The sequence below is a fragment of the Triturus cristatus genome, chromosome 5_2, assembly GCF_964204655.1.
Source record: "Triturus cristatus chromosome 5_2, aTriCri1.1, whole genome shotgun sequence".
Taxonomy (NCBI): domain Eukaryota; kingdom Metazoa; phylum Chordata; class Amphibia; order Caudata; family Salamandridae; genus Triturus; species Triturus cristatus.
In genome coordinates, this window is record NC_140588.1 from 1112926226 (window position 1) to 1112948051 (window position 21826).

Sequence of the window (21826 nt, forward strand, 5' to 3'; positions counted from 1 at the left end):
TACAGTAGTCAAGATAGAAAACACATCTTGTACTCCACAATAATATGTATTTCTTTTTTTAAACGGAGTTAAGTTGTTGTTGTTGTCGACGTTTCAATCCCCAACAGCGGTTATGGGATCATCATCAGGACTGGTCAATCTAAATGCCTAATAGGTAGCAGTTTGTGTAAAGTAATGGTGTTACTCTTTTGTTGATGGGTAAATATCCCTATCTAAACCCCTATCTAACCCTTCCTCAGTATGCAGTTTAATTTTTCAATAACTATGTTTCCGGCATTTTCTTTTCACATATCCTCAAGGACCAGTTCAGTTGTAGGTCCCTAGGTGCCAGAACTGCCTGCCTCCTGGTTCGGACCACTCGCTGATTAAGTTTACCTTTCAGTAGTTGTTTCCATTCTTGTAAAGTTCTTTACAGGAACATAGATGCAGCAGATCTTCGTGTGCAGAACCGCATAAGCGGCACATAGGGCCCGCCTTCTCCTTTAACCAGGGTGGGAGATGCTGTATGCAGGGTAGCAGACCAAGTTTATACTTCAGAAAGCTAATTTTTATAAACTTGGCATAGATCAAATGTAAGTACTTTTGAGCGACTGGCTCCTGCTAGGTATTCAGAGTCATCCATCCGTGAGCCCTTTTTGAGAGTGAGGCTTTATCCTCCAGCCATGAAAGATATTTGACTGTTTTCCAAACCAGTTTCTTGAGCACGCTGGTATTTGTAGGTGTTTCTCAGAGTTGGTTCAATCCCAATTTTAGTAAGCCATTTTTAAGATAACTCGCTGCAAGTGAAGTGGGATGGTGCTCTATCTCCTTCCATAGCTGTTCATTTAAAGTTCCTGGAGGGGCTTTCGTACTTTATCCCAGGTAATGATGTATGCCCCTTGTCTTGCGATAGATTGCTTCTGTATGCCAAACTCGAGTCTGATTTGCGGGGGTAAAGTATATTTAGGCCCCCTAAATATGATCCTATATGTAGTTCATACTGTGGAGTCAAGTATTTTGGCATCTCTTCCTTTCTGCGCCTCACTGCCATAAGTGATTGTTGGTAGTAGCTTTGCACAAACCACGTGCACTATAGGTAGAATCGATGGGCCGTTTAGTTTAGAGTTCAAAGCTTTTAAAGGCATTGCCAGTGCAAAACCTTTGTCTATCTTCATGCCAAGATATTTATTTTTCGAAGTGTTCTCAATTTGGGTCCCCCTCTGAACCATGCTGCAAATATTTCCCTTTTTTTAGAGATGGACATGGTTCTTGTTTTTTCTAGATTTATTGTTAGGCCATTTGCTTTGTAATAGTCCTGTGTAGCATTTATAAGATGTTGAAGGCCTACTTTCTTTTAGCTAATCAGTACTATATCGTCTGCATATAGGAAACATGGCAATAAGATGTCTCCCAATTTGGAGCATGTGAGTTAGAGGCATTTAATATCGGTACAACTTCAGTTATAAAGAAGTTAAAGAGTGTAGGTGCTAAAACGCATCCTTGTTTAAGCCCTTTGTCTGTTAATATGCGTCTCGACAGGAATGATCCATCGCCCAGTTTAATCTGAACCCAAGTGTCTGTATGCAGGTTTATCAGCATGTTTAAAAGGCACTGGGGGAGCTCCCAGCAATGCAGTTTGGACCACAGTCTGTTATGATTAGCGTGATCAAAGGCTGCTTTATAATAGATATAACATAGATGCAGGGGCCTCCTTGCAGTCTCAGCCTTATCAATAAGCATTGCCATTGGTATTATGTTTGTAGTGGTCCCCACCTCTTTCGCAAATCTAGTCTGGTTTCATGGGATTGTGGATTTCTCTTTCGTCCATGCCTCAAGCTCCTCTAGTAGCGTTCCAGCAATTTTTTTTTGCCTCGTTGTCCATTAAAGCCATTAGCCGATAGTTCTGTGGAGTTGACCTTAACCCTGACTTGTAAATTGGTGAAATAATCGATCCTCTCCAAGAGTCTGGCAAGATGTTTGTCATCATTATTTCCCTGAACAGTGGTTCTAGCGCTTCAGCCCAAACAGTTGACTCTTGCTTGTAGAGTACCGGTGGTATTCCATTTGGGCTGAGTGCCCTTTCTCTCCTGCCCTTGACTATTTGCCTTTTAATTTAATGATCTTAATTTGGCTCGTTGGAGAATCCTCAGTTAAGAAGTCTTCTTCCAATTTCCCAAGTGTGTTCTGGTTACTTGTTGCACACACCATTCTGATGGTATGACCTTCTGATACATTCCGAGAATTATTTCCCCTTTACACAAAACTCCCAGAGATCCCATCATGGTTAGGATAAATAAATTGGTTTATGGTTCTCCAAAAACTCACACTGTTATTTTGTTTCTCTGTTTGTATCCCTGTTTTGTTTTTTCAATAGTGCCTTGTTCTTTCACAGTAAGTTTAATTGTATTGTATCATGTGGCTTACGTCAAAGCTGTCTCAATGAGCAATAGATGGAGTTCTTAGTAAGCTTGATTTCTTTCTTAGTGGTTTGTGATATGGTCTTCACTCCGCCGAATCTCTGCTGGGTTTGAGGTTTGATCTTAGTAGCATAATCTGCCATAGTTTAAGTGAAATGTTCCCATTTCCTGATTTCATCTTGTCAAGCCCTCAAATCAAAGAGTTATTTTGCAGTTTCCAGCATTCTGCAATCTGTGGCAGTCCTGAGTTTGATTCTCTTAGGGTCAATGGTGAAATCTGATCCTTGAGGAGCCCGGCACTGCATGAGCATGGGAACAATTGTTCTGAGCTCGATTTCTTGTGGCCGGTGATTGCCATCTCATTTGTCGCCATACTGAAATTAGATAATTTAGTGGCACACTTCTAGGGAGACAAAAGTATCGTCCAGTATTGAGTTTGTTCTTTTTGAGCTGTGTGTTGTTACAGAAGGATTGTCGCCTCTTGATCTACCGTTTAGTGCTCTTAAGTTTAGATGTTCCAGTTCCTCCAGGGCCAACTGTGCAGCCTTAGTTTGTTTGCATGGATGAAGTTTCCCTTGCATTGGGATGTTCCAAATTGTATTTTGTAAGGACACTTCTTTATCCAAGGAGGAACCTATTAGATTTAAGTTTAGGTCGCCTGTAAGAATGAGGTCAGCTGTAGGCCCTTCTCTAATACACGTTTCTACATATGTACACATTTCTTTTACTAGTTTGCTTTTCTGTTTTGGTTGAATGTAAACATGTATTAATATAATGTTGGTGCCCATTGCATGTGTTGATGTTGGGGAGAATAAGTTTACCGGTGATGTAGGACCAAATTCATGGACGATAAGATTGATTGTACGTACAACATATATTACCAGACCTCCCTCGAGGTGTCTTTATTTTGCCCCTGTTAGTGCACTTGTATAGAAACGCAGGAATAATTGCATATGAGGAGAATCAACCAGCCAGGTCTCTTGTAGCAGCACAATATCAAACGCCCTGATATGGGTGACTAAGTCCAGATCTATTAATTTATTTGCCAATCCATTCACATTCCAAGAGCATATCCGCATGGACCCTTTCGTGCCGGACCTTTGCAGGGGACATGGAAGTTGTCAATATTTGTTATTGTTATTTATTGTTCTCGAGATCCATCTCATATCAGAATCCCAATTCTGCAGTGTAATGGGATCATAATAGGTTTCAGGTTCAGCTGGGGGGAGCTCCCTGTTCATTTTACGCTTCCCCATGGCTCCTTTCAGCACCCATGTTGTAGGCCTGTTTGCGGTCACTTCGTTTTCCCTTGTGTGCTTTGGCATTAACAGGTCAGGCTATCCTGGCTTGATGTATGGGATAATAGTTATCCCCCAGGGTTTGAAAATGACGCTTTCTAGAATTTTATGCAATTGTGCAATTGTAGATGAACTCCATGTTGCTCTCGTTTTTTCTCCTTCTGTGGAGTCCTTGCATTTGATGAATTCTATCGAGTCTAGGTCAGTTGTCTTGATCTCAGTAAAGGATGGAATGTGGGATAGCAGAAGTAGTATATTGCCTCGATTCATGATATCATACCTTCCTTTAGAGGTATATTCTGGTATAAACCATATGGCAATTGTTTCCTTCCACTTATCCCTTTAGAGTCAGTATTTTGCTTTGTATACGGAAGGGTAGCATTATTTTGACATCCTCCTATTTATCGCAGGTTCCCTTCTGCTCTTTTCAGTTGTGCCTTTTGTTCAGCTTCCGTTATTCGTCCTGCAGATTCTCTCTGATTTTATTCCCAACTAATTTGGTTCGGCTCTGGGAGTGCCTCACGATGCTGTCCCCGGTGATATTCAATATATGTAAAGGAAGATGTTTGTGTGTCAATCATATCCTTATGGGGAAAATGAGTGGTCCTTGAATTCTCAATTTTCCTATGAACCATGACTCTGTTGAAAAAATGTCTCATCCTCTGGTTCCATACATTTGATTTCCTGGTTGTCCAAGCTCACCATGTCTGCCTTACTTCCCTCAGTGACTTAACCATTTGTACTTGGATTTTGAGGCATTCCAGATGGCATGTCATATTGTTTCAAGTCTTGCAATTGGATTCCCATTGTAATTTCTACTTCAATATTTTTGAGTCGATTTATAGGGCGGTCTCTTTCCGAAAGATGCTATGTAGATTCTATATCCACTGCTTCCCCAGATTACTCTATCTTTCTAACTTCTTGGATCCTGATTGGGGACTTTTGACTTAATCACACCGTTCTTTTTATACTTTTTATATTTGATATTTCTGGTGTGGATGAATTTTGATGATTTATTTCTTTTTGGGTTGAGGTTGTCATGAATTTGTTTTTGATTGCGACCTTTCCATTTTTGTGCGCATCTTTGTTTTGCATTCATTTTGTTTTCCCCTTTATCCTCTCCTGGGATATCCAGCGCTTTATGTTTTTTTGCTGTTCATGTTTTCTCCATTGTTTTGTGTTAGTTTAAACGTGGTCAATAGGTTCTCTTCCTTAGTGATTTCATTTGGATGAGTTGTCATGACTTTATAATTGCCATTCAAGGATTGTTCCGCTGATAGCTCAGTACGGCCGTTATTTGAAGACTTTTTGATTTTTGAACATAAGTTGCTCAACATTGTCGGGAGAGTCGCTAGTTTATCAACAATCTTACTGCATCCACAGGTTTGACTATTATCTAGGACATAGTTCTGGATGCTTTGCAGAGAGGTGTTCAACGTGCCTAGCTTGCTGTCAATTGCAACCACAAAGACTGCCAAAGTATTCATTAAGGTTAGTTTTGTATCCATTTTATCAGATTGGTATTGCAGGGCCTCAACCAGAAGATGCACTGTTTTAAGGAGGCTTACCCAGGCTTTCCCATTATCTGATTGGTGCGTGTCTTCGTGTTGATCTCCATATTTACTCTTTATGCATTCCAGCAGGTTTGCTTTTACTTGAATCCCCTCCCCTGCATTATGTGCTGTGTGTCCCATTTGCACCTCTGTTTTTATATCTGTTGGGATGTTATTCCTTCTGTTATCCTGTGAGTAGGTTTAGAAGAGAGGCTCCCATTCCTCCTTATCGAGGTACGAGAAATTGTCCAGGACTTCACTATCTTCCATTTCACTGAGTTGGGATATCGCGCGTTATATTGTGTTGGTGGTGTTGCAAGCAATATGTTGTGCTCTGAGCCCAGATTTAGGATTTTGGGTTCACCCACTGTTGTTTTTGTTTTTTCTATTTTATCTGCAGGCATGTATGTTCTTTTCCTTGCCTGCGGGTTTACTTTGGGGCTGTTTAGCTCAGAAATTGTTAATGCCTCTGTTATAACACAATTTCCTCCTTTGACTTTCTTTCATAGTATACTCCTAGGTGATGGAGCATTTGAGATGTCTATTACATCAAGATTGTAAACGCCTATTCCTTCTGTAGTAACTTTCCGTTTTTCCCTAGTCCAATTCTGTTTGTTCGACTCCTGGTTTATCTCTGTATCTTCATCATTGGGTTTTTTCCCCAAGGTCTGAGGCGTCCGGGAGGCGTAGATAGTTTGCCACTGTAGGATTGTTGTTAAACTGACAAGACTGGCTGGACTGATTAGACCAGAAATCACTGCCCTACTACTTTGATCTTGGTTTCCTTCTCTCTCTCCACTTTCCATTTGGTGTAGGGGCTGGAGGGGATTCAAAAGGCCCATTGCTGGTGTAGGGCCTGAGAGAAGAGTGTCTCCCGCATTTTTTTAGGAAGCAAAAGTTTGTATCTATTTTTGGCTGGTAAAGGCAATGTTTTAAGATTTTGTTTTCTGGAGTTATGTTGTTTATATTGCTTGTCCGTTTAATATCTGCAATTAATTCAATTATAGTGTCAATTATAGTGTCAGGTTTCTGTATAGCAGGTCTAATTTTTGCCTGCGGTTTGTCCACTGTGCCAGCAGTTGTTTTCAGCTTCCTTTTGCGCTCAGTGATGTTATCTGTAGATGTAGTCCCTCCACGCACACGTCCTGACCTCAAGTTTTGCTGTGACTGCTTTTAATTTTTTGGGGGTTTTCTGGCTTTGTGGCTTTGCAGTTCGCTCGCACCCCTTTTTCAGTCCCCCGTGTCCAACGGCTAACAGCCAGTGCTCAAGACTGCAGGCCGCGAATAGCAGTCAACAGCAGGAGGCAGCAGGAGTCAGCAGGCAGCAAGGCTTCAACAGCTAATGCATCACCGTCTGTCAAAATGATGCCACCCGCCCTCTGCCCTCTGTGCGTCACTGTGCATCTTTGCTCCCCTTTCCTCCAGGGGTGTTTTGCAGAAGCCAGAAATTCCCTGGAGTGAACCCCCAACTTTGACCCCCCCAGAAAATAACAGTCACTGGCTCATCTTATCGCAGGCTTGACTTGCTTTTGTAGCTTTAGCAGCTTTTGTAGCAGCTCCCATTTCCTGGTTCCTGGTTCTGAGCTGGGCTGGGGATTGTGGGTGAGTCCAGGTCCCAAGCGGGAACACACCAGATGCCTTGCAAGACGCACCCAGGCCTAGCTGGGCCGCTTCTGCTATGAACTGGGCTCGCACTGGGCAACTGGTAGCTACTACCACCGCCGCTTGGGCACCCCTCCCCCCATGATCCCCTCTTCTCTTCCCTGCCTTGCCTTGTCTGTTATTGTGGCCTCAGCAGGGTCTGGGGATGCCGACAGGTGTCAGGATTATCAAGAGCCCAGGTACAGGGTAGCAGCCTGGAGGGGGAAAGGTGTTGCTGTGAGAGAGGGGGTACACCAGCTAACCAAGCTGACCAAGCTAAAACGTAGCAGCCGATGCCTGGGCAGTGGTAAGGACAGTCCAGGCAGAGGCGGCGCCGGCAGAGCAAGAGTCTCTGACAAAAACTGAGGCTGCCTCCTCCTGGTGCTGCTCTATTTCAATTGAGCTTATGCTCAGCTCACATTGCTGGGTTGTGCTGATGCTGAGACTGATGCTCAGGTTTATTTAGTGCTTGTTTGGTGCTTTTTGCCTCGACGGGAGGTGCCTAAAATTGGGCTGGGCACTCCCTAGGTGGCACAAGCTCTGTACAAGCTCTAGCGTGCAGTGTTGTGTGAACGTAAGGGCAGCATGGACTCACCCCTGTCTCATGGCCAATCTCGCTGCCAATCTGTTGTACAAGCCGCAGAGATGCCGCAGCCTCTGCAACGGCCGCACAATTGCCTCTCAACGGCCTCACAAACGGCAGTGGCACAGTCTCTTGCGGGCTCTTGTGGGCTCCCCTATGGGGGCATTCAATGCTGCTTTCCTGCCACTTCCCTGCCTCTCCTTGCAGCGGCAGCAACCCCAACAACCGGAAGTCAGGCACCGGTGTGTAGGCTTGTCGGTCTGAGGTCCAGTCAACCTTTGCGATTGACACCGTTTTTTCTCCTCGGGTGCCATATCTTATGGCGACCGTAGTGTTAAGGTGAAACCTCTGGAGAAGGGATACTAGTGCATCCTCTACACCCATACCTCTCATCATGGCCCACAATGTATCCCAGATAACTGTGTCGAAGGCACTGGACAAATCCATGAAGGACAAGTGGATTGAACCCTTCCGGGCCTTCAAATCTGACTTAAAAACATTCATCATCAGTAGTGCCCACATTTTAGGGTTGCTGCAAAAAGCTCAAAGGGCACACCATCTGGGCCTGGCGCTTTCAAGCAAATCCCCTGTGCCATTGCCTCCTCCACCTTGGATACTGTGATAAAGAGACTAGCTTGGGTGGCTACAGATATATCTTGAGGCCAATCCATTGGAGAATGTTCTACCTTTTTACCTAATGGATTAAAGATACCAGAAAAGTGAGATACCCATCATGTGACAAAAAAAGTCTATCTGCCTCACTTCTTCAGTAAAAAACAAATATTTCAACTCTCCAGATCTTCACATGCTTCTCATCTCAACTTTTCATTCCTCAATCATAAGTTTATATTTGTCAAAATGTTGACATTTCTTCTTTTATATTTGCTGATAAGCTGAGAGAATGTTGTACAAACTGATAGGTCACAAATAGCGGTCGGGGGTTGTACACCAAGTTCTCTTGAACTAGCTGCAATAAAACCTTTGTACTAATATAGTTACATTGCAGAATTTAGTTACATAGGGTCGGTAAAAAGCTGCCTAATGTTTAGTAAATAGGTAGGGCACATTTTGTGACTCCCAGTGACTGGCTCCAAACACAAGGATGACCGTTTATGGGGAACAAAATACCACCATCCCTTTAGTTGAATTCCAAAATGAGGTTTGTTTTTCAAAGCTCTGCTACTGTTGTACACAAAAACCTTTTGGGAATATTATTTACAGGAGCAGCAACACCTATACAATTCCTAAATGGGTAACTTTTTAAACCTATATTACCACAATTGCAGTCACAAACCAGTGATACATCTCGTTGAGAATCATAAGAAAAAGAGGAGATGCCCAATCACGACTTCTCCTATTTGTGATTCAGAATGAGTTTGTAAACATCTGTGCGATCTAATACGTGTTTACCGAATTGCAAACCACTTTGCACACCATTTGATGTGATGCATTTCAAGAAAAAGTGAGAGACAGTTCATGCTTGCTCACTTACAGGTCCAAAGATGGAAAACTGTTTTATGAGTGCCCTACAAATTTCTAGTATCAACAATAGAAAAATGGCATGAACCTGCTGCTCACCTCTGGAAAATTTCAACTGATTTCAAGAAAGTAATCCTGAAGCCCTTGCTGCTAGGACTGCTGGCAAGGTAAACATGGGTAGGCATTTGAAATACATCATCAGGTGCAGAATACATACCTTTTGCCCTGAAGCTCACAAAGTGCCGTTGCTACATGACTCCAGTCCAAAGCTCCGGGCTCATTTCTCCGCCACTTCTCAATCACTGCAATACATTGATCAGTTGAGACACCAAGAATGATGTCTGAAAAGTAGTCACAGGCTGGAAAGGTCCATTGGAAGAAAGGACCATTGGACAGCTCAATCAGGAGCTCCCCTTTGACAGCACCTGGTAAGTAAAATATACAGAAATGGATTATTGATGATGTATTTGAAGTAATTAAACTAAATCAACCTATGCACACCTCTGGGTAGTTCGGCAAAGAGCAGTAAGGCTTAACTTTAGAGGCAACGTGTAACATACCCGGTGTGACAACTAGAGCTTAATTAAATGAACAAAACACTACCACAATGTCAATAATCCAATAAGTTGACCTTGGGTTATTAATTATTAAAGAATAGACTGAAATGTATTGGTCAGAAACATAAACTGCACAACAGGGCTATTTGGCCGTGATTGAACGGGACAAATACAAATGTTCAGGGCAACCATGATGGAGCCTTGGCCAGATACTGGGACCAGGCTTGGCCAGCAGCAAACTACCTTAGTTGTGTCATCGACGGAGGTGAGATGCGAGAAGCAAAATCGTCAATCCACAGGATGAAGGTGACACACTCTTTCTGTATCAGCACAGCACAATGTGGATGTTGTATATGTATCACTTGAAGACAGGCCAAAAAACGTACTGGTCTCATAATCATATCTGTTGTGGTCCTCTACATGTGCAATCCCATTCTTAGACAAAACAACTATATTTCACAAGTCAAAATTAAAGGTACACATGTCTTTTAATAATGATGTCAATGTATGCAATGACACATATTTCAGTCGAGCAAAGATCAGCAGACCATAAAGTCTGCTCCTAGCCCATTGTCTGAAAGTACAGTTTTATACATATGTTTGCAATTTGTGCACACACACAACAGGCACCTGTTGCAAAGGTGCATACACTGAATAGGTTACAAATAGTAGTATAAGATGTAGAGATGCACCACAACAATAACACAAAGCATGGATATGATTCTTGTCTTTATTTTATTTTATTGTTTTTACAGAGCATACTATGTATGCAATGAAGACAGGCAACACATTTCATCCATGTAAATGGACTTCTTCAGGGAAAATATGATTGCGATTGAGAGAGATTTGCCAAATGGAAGCATCGCAATGTAGGTCCTAGAGAAAACCCACAGCAGTGTACTTTCTCAATGTTTCAAATTCATGAGTAAGAAAGGTTATCTATCCCTGTCGTCCCATTTGAGCTGCATGTTTAAGCTAAAATATTAGATTCCCAAGTAGAGAGATGACCACAGTTGGGGAATAGGGAAAGGAGCCAATACGGGCATTCAGATTGGTACCAGTACTGCCAGCGTCCGTCTGCTTCCGTCTGCTTCACCCAAGTGAATGGAGCGTCAAGATGTGGAAATAAATACAATGATACATGTGTGATCAAAAATGAAATCAAAACACAAATACAACCTCTTCATCAACACCGAGTCAGAAATACATGATCAGGCAGACTCAGTGACCTAGGCCTAGGCCTGAGGCAACTGATTGACATATCATGCATGTGGTCACACGTAACCAGCAGAAAAAACACATGAGCAGGAAAAACCCAGACGAATACCACAGATAGGCAGCAACAACACCATGGTCCAGGGAGATTGCCCCCTAAGAAAGCGCACATGGACAAAGGGTTGTGCATTCCCAAAACAACATAATGTTAGATTCTACATGAAGTTAGGAACACTCAGCCAATAAGAACACAGCACACACAGCACATGCAGTGATCATGTGCTCCCCATGCCGGATATCTGGACATGTTACCCACTGGTCAAGCTGCGCTGATGGCCTAGACTGACCACAGGAGAAGCCCCCTAGACGATCGGGTAGTAGTCCCGCTCTCCAGGGAAAATAGCCGATATATGCTGCAGCAGCTGAGTGCTGAGACAGGCCCAGCTGATTGTGGTGTCGCGACAGAGTCTGCATTGGGCCGCGCTGCGGCTGATACCTGGTGTTGCTCCCTGAGACGCGTAGCTGATGTCAGAGTGAGCCCCTTCAAAGAATCCAGCTGTGCAGCTGTGTCGACTTCCTGAATGAAGCATGATCAGGCACTCGCAGAGATGATGGCCGGAGGTGCAGGATGGTAAGGCGGAAGATGCTGAGGAGCGGCATGTCCTGCACCTGCTGGCAAGACCTGCCCAAGGGAGAAGAACCAAGCGCTGAGAAGAGGTAATGCGAGTGCGGTCCTCCACTGATGTGCAGGAGTGGCAGAGGGGAGCAGAGGGATGAATCAATCATGCAGTGACAGCAGGAGGTGTGGTGACAGCATGACTGCAGGCGCCCACTTGGGGCTTCATGGCCACGGCCATCTGGAGTCTTACTCTGCCAGCATGAGCGACCTCCTTGCAGTGAGGAGGTCAGCCTTTGGGGCAGAACATTCCTAGGTGATGTGTGGTGGCCTGGGGGACTGAGAACTGTACCGGACGAGCCTGGGAGGGATTTGACTGACTTCAATATGGCACTCAGACAGGACTTGCCTGACCTTAACATGGCGATCGCCCCATAGGGAGGCAGAATGCAGGATTGAGACTGACTGCCACACTGGGAATCTTCAAACAGGTCTGCTCGGAGTTGTTGACCAGCGGCGAGCGGGAGCTTTGAGTTCTACACAGCCAATGGTGGAAATGGGTGCTGGCTTTGGATTTTACATGTGCTGAACTTGGTCCCCAGTGTTGGGGAGAGGCACAGGATTGTTTCTTTTGAAGAAGTAGGAACACCTCCTGGGAAGTGGTGGAGCGGCATCACTATGGAGGTGCCTGGGGTGCCTCTACACACTTTATTCTCAGCCAAAATATTCCTGACCTCAAGATGGCATCTGGATTTTGTTCGGACTGCGGTTTCTCATCTCTCCAAGTCCCCTGCTTTATTATGACATTCTCTGATTGCACCTGATCATTATCCTGACAGCGGAGTCCGAGCACTTTGTACGATGCCTGTTGGAGCTGCTCGATAAAGCTATAGAGGAGAGCAGCCCTGGTTCATCCCATAGGCCATCACCTACCCAGCCAGACATTGGGCACAGTTTCTCCCTGTCTCCCTGTTTTTATCCCATCCCTCCCCCTCCCCTGATGAATTTCCGTAACTTTGCTTCCCTTTTTCCCATGTTTGATTTTTGCTCTTGGAACAAATGTAACTTGTAACCTGTAACTCTGATCCTCATGTAAAGCACTCTGATACCTCCGGGTCTAGCCAGACCTATATACAACTCAAAAAAATAAAATACAAAGGTGGACACTTGGAAAATAGGTTTAGGTATCTGCAATTTATATTTTCCTGCTCTTGACAACTGTGTATGTGAGGGCCAAGAATGACAGCTATGAATTTGCCACAACACCTTAATACATGGGAATCTATTATGGGTGTTTGCATGGGAAAATCCATACTTCAGCCATTTGTTGCGCAATGTCTGCTGTGTGAGGCTGTGCTTTGATGTGTGCAGTGTAGCATAACTGAGTGTATTCAACCACTCAGAGGGATTGAATGCGAATATGATTCTGATATGAACTGATCTTGCTTTTAAAGCCCATGCATTATGCAATCTCTACGGCCACCAGTTTAGTATCCATTTGCATGTAGCTTGCACCATGCAAGGCCACGCAAATAGTACACAAAGGCTTCATTGATACATAGTAAAAAGCAACTTAGATACTGCCCATTGCCCTTGAGCCTGTGCTCATGCCAGCCCACATGCTTCACATATTTTGGACAGACTGTACCACCTTGACATTTTCCTCAAAGAATCAGTTAAAAATGTGTTATTGGCAGTATATCCAGGCTAGTCTTCTTCACACCTCTAGGTAGACTGACAAATCAATTCCTCCTTCGGATAGACTGGCAAAAAGACTTTTTAGACTGCAGCCATTGCCAAAAACCTTGTACCCAAAGTGTTGCTATGAGACACTTGAAATAAGGACTTTTACATCAATGTGGAACGCTGTCAGAAGTGATGGTCATGGTAATCTCTGTACAATGTGCCCTATGTCAGCCCATGAAAGCTCAAGCCATGTCTTGCTTTTTGCGCCAAATATAACAAGCCTAGAGGCAAATGGATTCACCCGCTGTGTAATTACTTAAGCATTATGAGACATACAGAGGCTTTAAGGTTCCTGAAAGGTGATAGCTCTTCTCTGTGTTCACGTTGGCCACTGTGAGTAAATATCTCTTTGCCGTAGGGCTGATAAGGTGAGGGAAATAGCAGACGTTCTAGGGGTGGCAGAGGAGCATAGTTGAACAGCACACTGACCATCACTAGTACTTGTGTCCCCTAGTATGACTAGTGTACGGGCAAGTTTCAAGTATATTATCCTTTTTTACATTTTTAACTGAAACAAAATTGAATTTTAATCTTAGCAAGTGTCTACAACTAGTCTGTATGAATAGGTTAGCTGAATAGTAGGCTCGGTGACCGTAACAAAGCATCAAAAGGTAGGAATTGTTTTTGTGTTCTATTTCCTCGTATTATTGACTTTACAAAAACTATTACTACTTAAAAGAGGCGGGCTGATTGGACAAGGGAACTATTATTTTACATGCATGATGCACTTATTCAATTGAATTTCATTTTAATGCTGTATTAAGTTTTGGATTATTTCATAGAATAAAATATTGTATGGAATGTATGTTTTATGGAAAGAAATCAGTTACTACTACTACTACTACTACTAGTACTACACACAAGGCCTGATTTGTGTGGCCTTGGATGGCTTTATAACAACATGTTAAGCATGGCAGATGATTGATCTCTGTTACATAAGTTGTCAGGGAGGCATACATTCAATAGGTGGTCTATGCCCATTTCCATGCATACATCCATGATGTATAACGACCTCTCCAACTTCTTCCATGAAAATACCACCAAGATCTGCAGCAACTTTAAACCCGAGTCACCTCTGTCAATCGTTCCAGCCTGCTAAGCTCATCAACCAACGATTGCCAACTGATAGCATGATAACCCTCTATGTATCAATTACACTGCAGCAATATGAAGACAGTCCACTCAGGGGCTCCCACCATATCTACAACCTGGGAAGAGCCACGATAAATGCTGCACTCACTTCCATCATCAAACCTGGAACAAAATAGCCCCTTCCCAGATAGCTGTAATCTTGACGAAATCATTGCGCTCCTCAAAAACACCTATAGCCAACCCTGCAGTACTCAGCAACTACCGACCATTCTCTCTGTTCCCTTGTCTAGCCAAAGTCACAATTAGGACCACTTAGAATGCAAAAACCTCCTGGATGACTCACAATTATGATTCTGAAACAGCCACAGCACCGAAACAGTGCTCATCGTTGCCACAGATGACATACGCACCATCCTGGACCATGGGCAGACTTCTGACCTCTTCCTCCTTGCCCTCTCTGCTGCTCTGCTACTTTCTACACTGGCTCCCACTACACACTCAACACCAGGCTACACACTGCTGGAATATTAGGCCCAGCACTCAAAAGGATAGCTTACTTCCTCTCCAGAAGAACATGACAAGTCAGGGTCGCACGTTCACATCAGAACCCAAGGACCTCATCTGCAGAGTCACACAGAGATGTTGGTAAATCATTGAATGTGTCAAAAACCACGGCAGTTGCATTAGAATTCCCTAAGTGCCCCTTCCTTTCACATATGAAGCTGGACCCATGTAGATAGAGTCCCCGGGTTTTACATCGGCCAAGGGAGGGGGGATACATGCCCCCTTCCCCTTAAATGTGTTGCTGGGCCCTGGGAGTGAGTAAATAGCTTTAAAAAAATCTTGGAAATTCACTAAAAAACAACGGTTACAGTGACGTTATAGTAAGAGGGCAATGCTTCTCAGGGGAGGCATAATGAGGAGAAATAGTTTTATTTATTGTTGTTACTCTTTCCATGTGTGCTGCATTCCAAGTAATTTGCCTCATTGCTTTGTGCAGCTCAAGGACAGAAGCAGAAATTCTTTTGAATATGGCACATTGCTGCCCTTTCCCTATTATGCAGAGCTGCAAGCATTTTTGTTAAATAAATGTAACCCTAAGCGGCGAAGTGACCCTTGCTCACTATGCACCTGGAACCAACCTACACCCAACTGATGAGGCCCAATCAGGCTGAAACCTTTCTTCCGTTTCTCATGTTTCATTTCAGAGAGGGCGTGTCTTCACAATTTGGGATGGACTTTTTATATTGAAGCAGTACCAAGACTAATTTGCATATTGCTAGGACTGGACTGATGATGGGCAAAAGAACAATGGGTCAGAATACTACCCTGAGCGATTGCTAGTGGTTAGACAAACTGCAGGAATTCCTCTCATCATTCTTTGTGTCTTTGTGCGTCTGCTGTCTTTATGGTGCCTTGAACCATTGCTCAATGTCCACAGGTCCGATGCATGCCAGAATATGCAGAGCATCACACACAGTGAGTCACCGGAGCATAACAAAAACAATCAAACAAATACTTAACCGTGTATCCAGGGAGTGTTTCCTCTGGGTACGAAGTCAATATTTGTTTTTCTAGCCCCACCTCCTGGTTTTACCTGGCAGTGGGAAACAGAAAAAAAGGCCTCCGACAGTATGCTCTAAATAGGGTGGGCTGTGTAAGGTGCTTACTAAGACAGCACCTATTCCATCGGGCAATGACCGGTAGCTTTCCATCAATAGAGGGCTTCGACAGAAAGCTGGTGGCACTCCCTATACTAAATACTAAATATGGTAGAGAGACAAACAGTTTGTTGGAAAGGTACTCCTTCTAGTCAAATATATTAAATGACCATTATTTTTCTGAAGTATAGAAGACAAAAAAATCCTACATAAAGTTAAAATATTGTGGGGCAGATTTACAAGGAACTGACACATCTGTAGTGATGTGTCAATGTTTCCGCACCAGCCAGTGACACCCTTGCAACACCATAGATGCGTCGTATTTATAATACGGGGCACCATGGCAAAAGGATTGACAGATGCATCAGAAATTCTGACACATCTGTTGGCCCAAAAGTCATGCATTGCTTGAGTCATGTCGCAAGCACGATGCAACTCCAGTAATGCATGTTGAGGTCTATACTTATTGTACTCGTCACTCTGCTTGAAGCAGAAATAAGGTTTTGACGCTGTGGTGTCCTTGAAGTGGAACAACAAAATCTTGTAGATTCCACTGCATCACTTTCACAAGGCTTTCCTGTGTGGGAACACCCACCCTACATACATTATTCCTGACGCAGGTATAATGTGACGCAGGGCTTTACAACATGACACATCTCCCTAGATGAGTCACGTTGGAAATTGGCCGCTTTTTACACCGCCGCTGAATCACATAAGTGAATGAAAGGCGGTGCAAAAGTGTTGCAAAGGGCTTGTAAATCTGCCTCTGTTTTTTGTATATTTTATTATTACTTATGACAAGTTACAAATAGAATTAATTTAAAGTAATTCAATTATATTTTACTAAAAATGATTAAATTATAAAATGTTAAAATAATTCAGAATAAAACAAAACATGTTGTTTTAGATAATTTTTTAAACATTAAAATATATGTTTTATGTTTTTCATTATTTTAAATAATGTAGTTAAATTTTAACTCTGCGGTTTAAAATTCACATAACTAGACAAAATCCTAAACTTACTACCATTTTGGTATTCACAGACGGCACTTACTCATTTCGGTATTCACAGACGTTAGGGGTCCTAACTTTTGGACTCCTAAATCCCTTCAGTGAATACCGAAAGTCATAAAGTTAGGATTTTTCTCAGTTTAGGAGAATTAAAGTTAGGACTCCTAACTTTAGAACTCCTACATGCCTTCTATGAATACCGAAAGTCTTAAAGTTAGGGTTTTTCTCAGTTTAGGAGCAGTAAAGTTAGGACTCCTAACTTCTGTGAATACCGAAATGAGTCTCTGCCTTCTGTGAATACCAAAATGGTAGTAAGTTTAGGATTTTGTCTTAAGTTAGTTCTGTGAATAGGCTCCAGTCTCGCTCATTTTCCATGAAAGTGCTCCGTCTCAGTGGTGGACCATGTATGGTGCTGGACTTACTACTGTTCGTTTTTGGCAGTAGTAACTTTCCACTTATACATTTGTCTCTACCCCCTCTTTCAGGGGGTGTAGAAAATTAATTCTATGTGACTGATTTAGTTTGATGGTGCTTTGGTGGGACCTTCTCGCAGCTGCACCGGCGAACCTTTGTGAGATCCGCTCACCACATAATGACTTTTTTTTGTCATTGGCGGACGATTCCTTTGGTATCCCACTGCGGTGCCTATAAAAATAGGCACCACAATGGGAACATCAAAAAAAGTTCCAGCACTGTATATTCTGAAAAGTTCATGCTGTCCTGGGACACATGTTTTGCCACTGTCTGCATCTACAGGGTATGAGGCACAGGGTTGCCCTGTATGACCCCCTTTGTTTCCTTTCTACCAGGGTTTTCAAGGAATAGAAACCACCATGATAACCCTAATAGAGAAGAAACTTGTAATATGCTTGCCTGGACCACGGCAGCCCTCTGCGCCACAGGCAGGGAATGTGTATTTGTAAAGCGTACTATCACGCGGGGGTATCTTTGCACTGAATAACAGATGTTTATTGTTACCCAACTCAATGGTACTAATTTTATCGACCTCATATGGATGAAAGGCTGAGTGGGCCTTCTGGTATTTGAACATGTGACCATAAGGTCAAACACAGGCCCCTGCAGAGGACGCTTTAGTCCATTGAGCACACAGACCTGGAACGGTGGTTCCCTAGACGGTGCTCCCAGGGTGGCAGGACCACTAGGGTTGTAATGTGGCAGTCATAAAATGGTCCCACCACAAGTCTGGCAGTCCAAGGACTGCCAGACTCGTGATTAGGCTCTAAATGCCTGGGTGACTTTACACTCCTATTGTGTTAATACCCGCAGAAGTTTAAACCCATTGTGCATTCTACTAGTAGTAGATTTACCTTTGTGAATAACGCCGGAGTAACCCAATATAATACAAAATGTAAATATGCGGCAATAGGAAAGCACTGCTGACCACATAAATGTGGGAGACAGAAGTACCTTTGAATGCAGCCCTTGAACGTGCACTATTCATGCTCAGGGCAAACTAAAGGTAAAGAGGGGCTACATTGTATGCCTGATGTGAATTTAAGTCTAGTTTATGTAATCTAGGCTAGAATATATGAAACTGTGCACATATGCTAATAATTGTTTTATCATGAAATACTGAGATATACAAGATTCATTAAAAGAACCAGGGAAATATATTTGCTTATTTCATTCATGAGGCATCAGAATCATTAATATTTTAAGGTCCCATCTAGTGTATTTTTCATATTGGGTTGTAGAAACAGCCTCCTGTATTTTATTTCGATTCTCCAGTCTCAAAATTTACATTATTTGTGCAACATGAGTCAAAATAAATGACATTCTTGACATTCATCTTGCTTTTCAATGCACAATGAACAAAAATCTATGGATGAATGGTAAATATGTATATAAATTACAATGTACTTTTCATTATCAATGTGTTTTTTGCCCCAAGCACAAAAATGTAATTTGATCTTTCTGTCATGTGTCTTTTAACCCTTTTGACTTCAGTAGCTACATCAATTTGCATTTACATATATTGATCATTCTTGTCTTTGTATAACCAGAACCGATTAAACAACTGAGGCACCAAAAGCAAGAATTCAATTCATAAACATAGATTACATATTTGTCAACCTCAATATTTCTCCCCACCTTCAGCTGGGATTAGAGGAGATATTAAAAACAGACCTGAGGTGAAGATTTTGGTGAACAAAGGAAATATCTGTGTTATCAAATCATCGAGGAAGGCAGAATCCTTTGCCAAATATTCAGTCATCGCCGCAGTTGCATCCAAGTGTCGATCATGGAGCTTTTTCAGCTCAGAAAATGTTGCCATTTTCAATAATGTGAAGTTTCAAAATCTACGTCTTCTGTGTGTGCACCTATTTTTATATTAAGTAATCTAAATTGCAAATTATTGAGGAACAGAGAATGGTTTGATTTGCGTTTGCTCCAAACATCATTCAAACTTCTGTTAGTCTTTGCTGTCAGCTGAGTCAAGATTATACATATTTAGCATATTGTTTGCAAAGCATAATGTTGTCAGGTCTGCCACGTGTCCAATCATCTTAACTGAAACAGATACAGCAATGTTATTTCTGCCAATAAAATGAATAGAATTTTTATAAAAGTCCTTCAAAAACATGCTCTTGATATTCATTCTTTGAACACACTTGGTTTGGGGCTTTTTCTTTTTAGTTTTTTTTGTCAATGAAATTATGAGCAGAACCATATGAGTGCTATTAGATTCACTCGAAATCTGATCAATGTTCCAATGTAGGGAATCACCACTTTGTGAACATGTCTTTTAAAAATGGGGTTACTATTTGAGAGGAGGTACTCATACCAAAACACAAAAAAAACCTTTAGTTATATCAAAACAACATTCTGAGAGAATCTCCACTAAACCCTTGGTGGCTATAGCACACGTAGCCAACAGACTTCAAGGAAATGTGAGCTATGATGAAGCAGCACAAAACTGGGAAAACCATCTAGGTCAACTCGTTTCCTTCTTAACAAGGTGCATTAGGGTCCTTCAAACTTTATGTAACATCATCAAGATGTGCTGGATAAACTGATTTTGTCAGCAATCTGTTCTCAGTGGGACCAACCTGGATTATGCTCCACTGGAGAGTGCTTCACCAGGCAGAAGGATGTATCCCCTTCCCTGGTTCTAGGTTTTACCATTGGACTTAGTCCCTATTTGGAAGCTGCTATCCTCCAGCAAGGCAAGGCTGAGCAAGGCTCCACAATGGTGCATGCCTTTGACAAGATGTCCTACTGACTCTCTTTTGATCCGAGTGAAAATCTAGGTAGTGGAACTGGTCCCTTGGAACACTGCCTCCCCTTAAAAAATGTTTTTTCAACCATTATCAAAGGGGAAAGGGGTCTCTTAGTGACACCTTCACATTTGCAAATGGATTCCTAACAGCTTTCAATTAGCTGTAAATTGCAAAGGTTTTGTGACAGCATTTCAGTCACAAGACATTTGTATGTACCATTCCACTTTGTATTCAAAATGCCCCTTGCTAAGCATTTTTGGGACTGGGAATAGACCGATTGTGTGAATTGGGCCGTTTGCAACTCCACAAATGGTTTGTGCAAGTCAATCCTTATTAGTGATTAAATTACCACAACACTGTAAAGAAGACTGGTTATAAATTGTGTCAGCAGATCAAAGTTCTTAATTGCTTGGGTCCAAAGGGCATAACAGTTACATCCTCAGCCATGGCGCTCACATGCTGAGGACGTACTCATTAGGACCTGTCCCAGCCCAGGGGGGAAGTGCTGGAGATCCCCCTGTGGGCCTTCCATGTACAAGCTCCCACAATGGGAAATGAGGTAATATTTTACTAAGGAGATTGAGGGGAATGGTAGGTGGTAGGAGATTTGTACTGGGGCAGTGATCCCACACAGAAATGTGAGGAAAATGTTATTTTAATAACTAAATTTGAGGTTTGCAGGGGATTCTGGGTAGAACAACATTGGGGGATTCATGCAAGCAACACATCCCTTGACTCTGAAGGGTGTATAGTTTTCAGAAATGTCTGGGTTAGGTATGTTTCTTTAGATGGTTACCGAGTCTGGGACCAAAAACACAGGTCGTTTTGTGATTGATCTTTTTGATTCCTCCAAAATACGTTTTGGTCCCTTCCCTGTTGTGGGCACTTGGCTCACCCACACAAGTGAGGCCGAATTTTTATCGGGAGACATGTTGGCAAAACTTGATTTTATTTACCTAAATTTGAGGTTTGCAGGAGATTCTGTGAAAGTAAACTTTGGAGGATCCACACTAGCCACACCTCCCTGGAGTCCCCCAGGTGTCTAGGTTTCAGAAATATCTGGGTTTGGTTGATTTCCCCATATTCCCACCAAGCCTTGGACCAATAATGCTGGTGACCGTCTTGCAAAAAAGGGCCTTTGTGATAGCTAATTTTGATCTCTCCGCAATATGTTTTTGGCCGTTCCCGGTCATGCACAGTAGGCCTACCCACACAAGCAAGGTACTCTGTTTATTGGGTGACTTTGGGAAATGCAGGGAGCATGGAAGTGTCTGGCTACCTGCAGTTTCTAGAACTTTATGGTGAGCAGTCTAAATATCGAATATCGAATATCGAAACTTTAATTTCGACCTACAATAATATCGAGTTGAGAATATCGAAGGGACAGAATATCGATGTCAAGAATATCTATGGACAGAATATCGACCCTAAGGTAAGTAATATCGATTTTATTTATATCGATGTTAGTAATATCGAAATTAGTAATATCAATATGAAATATATCGATGTTACTAATATCCATGTCACTAATATCTATAGTTATAATATTGCTATGTATTTTAATTTGTATTTAATATGTATGTGTTAATTATTTTTTGTTAACTGTTCTACTGGTTTTAAAATATATGTATACAATTTGTATATGTTCATAATGGTTATTTTAAGTTAATTTTGTGTTTTAGTACCGTAGCGGGTTGTGGGATTATAGGGGAATAGGGTGGGAAGTAATTTAATTA

General features: G+C 42.4%; 1 protein-coding gene across 1 annotated transcript in view; it reads right to left on the reverse strand.

The window, feature by feature from the left end:
• Positions 1-19203, reverse strand: part of LOC146829822 (nicotinamide N-methyltransferase-like) — a 55944-nt gene extending 36741 nt beyond the window's left edge. Inside the window, exons 1-2 of the mRNA XM_085606736.1 lie at positions 18997-19203; positions 9168-9375 (exon numbers count right to left, since the gene is read on the reverse strand). Coding sequence (XP_085462862.1) covers positions 9168-9375; positions 18997-19144 — 356 coding nt within the window. The 5' untranslated portion in view covers positions 19145-19203. The remainder of the gene's footprint in view (positions 1-9167; positions 9376-18996) is intronic.
• Positions 19204-21826: the final 2623 nt, after the last annotated feature.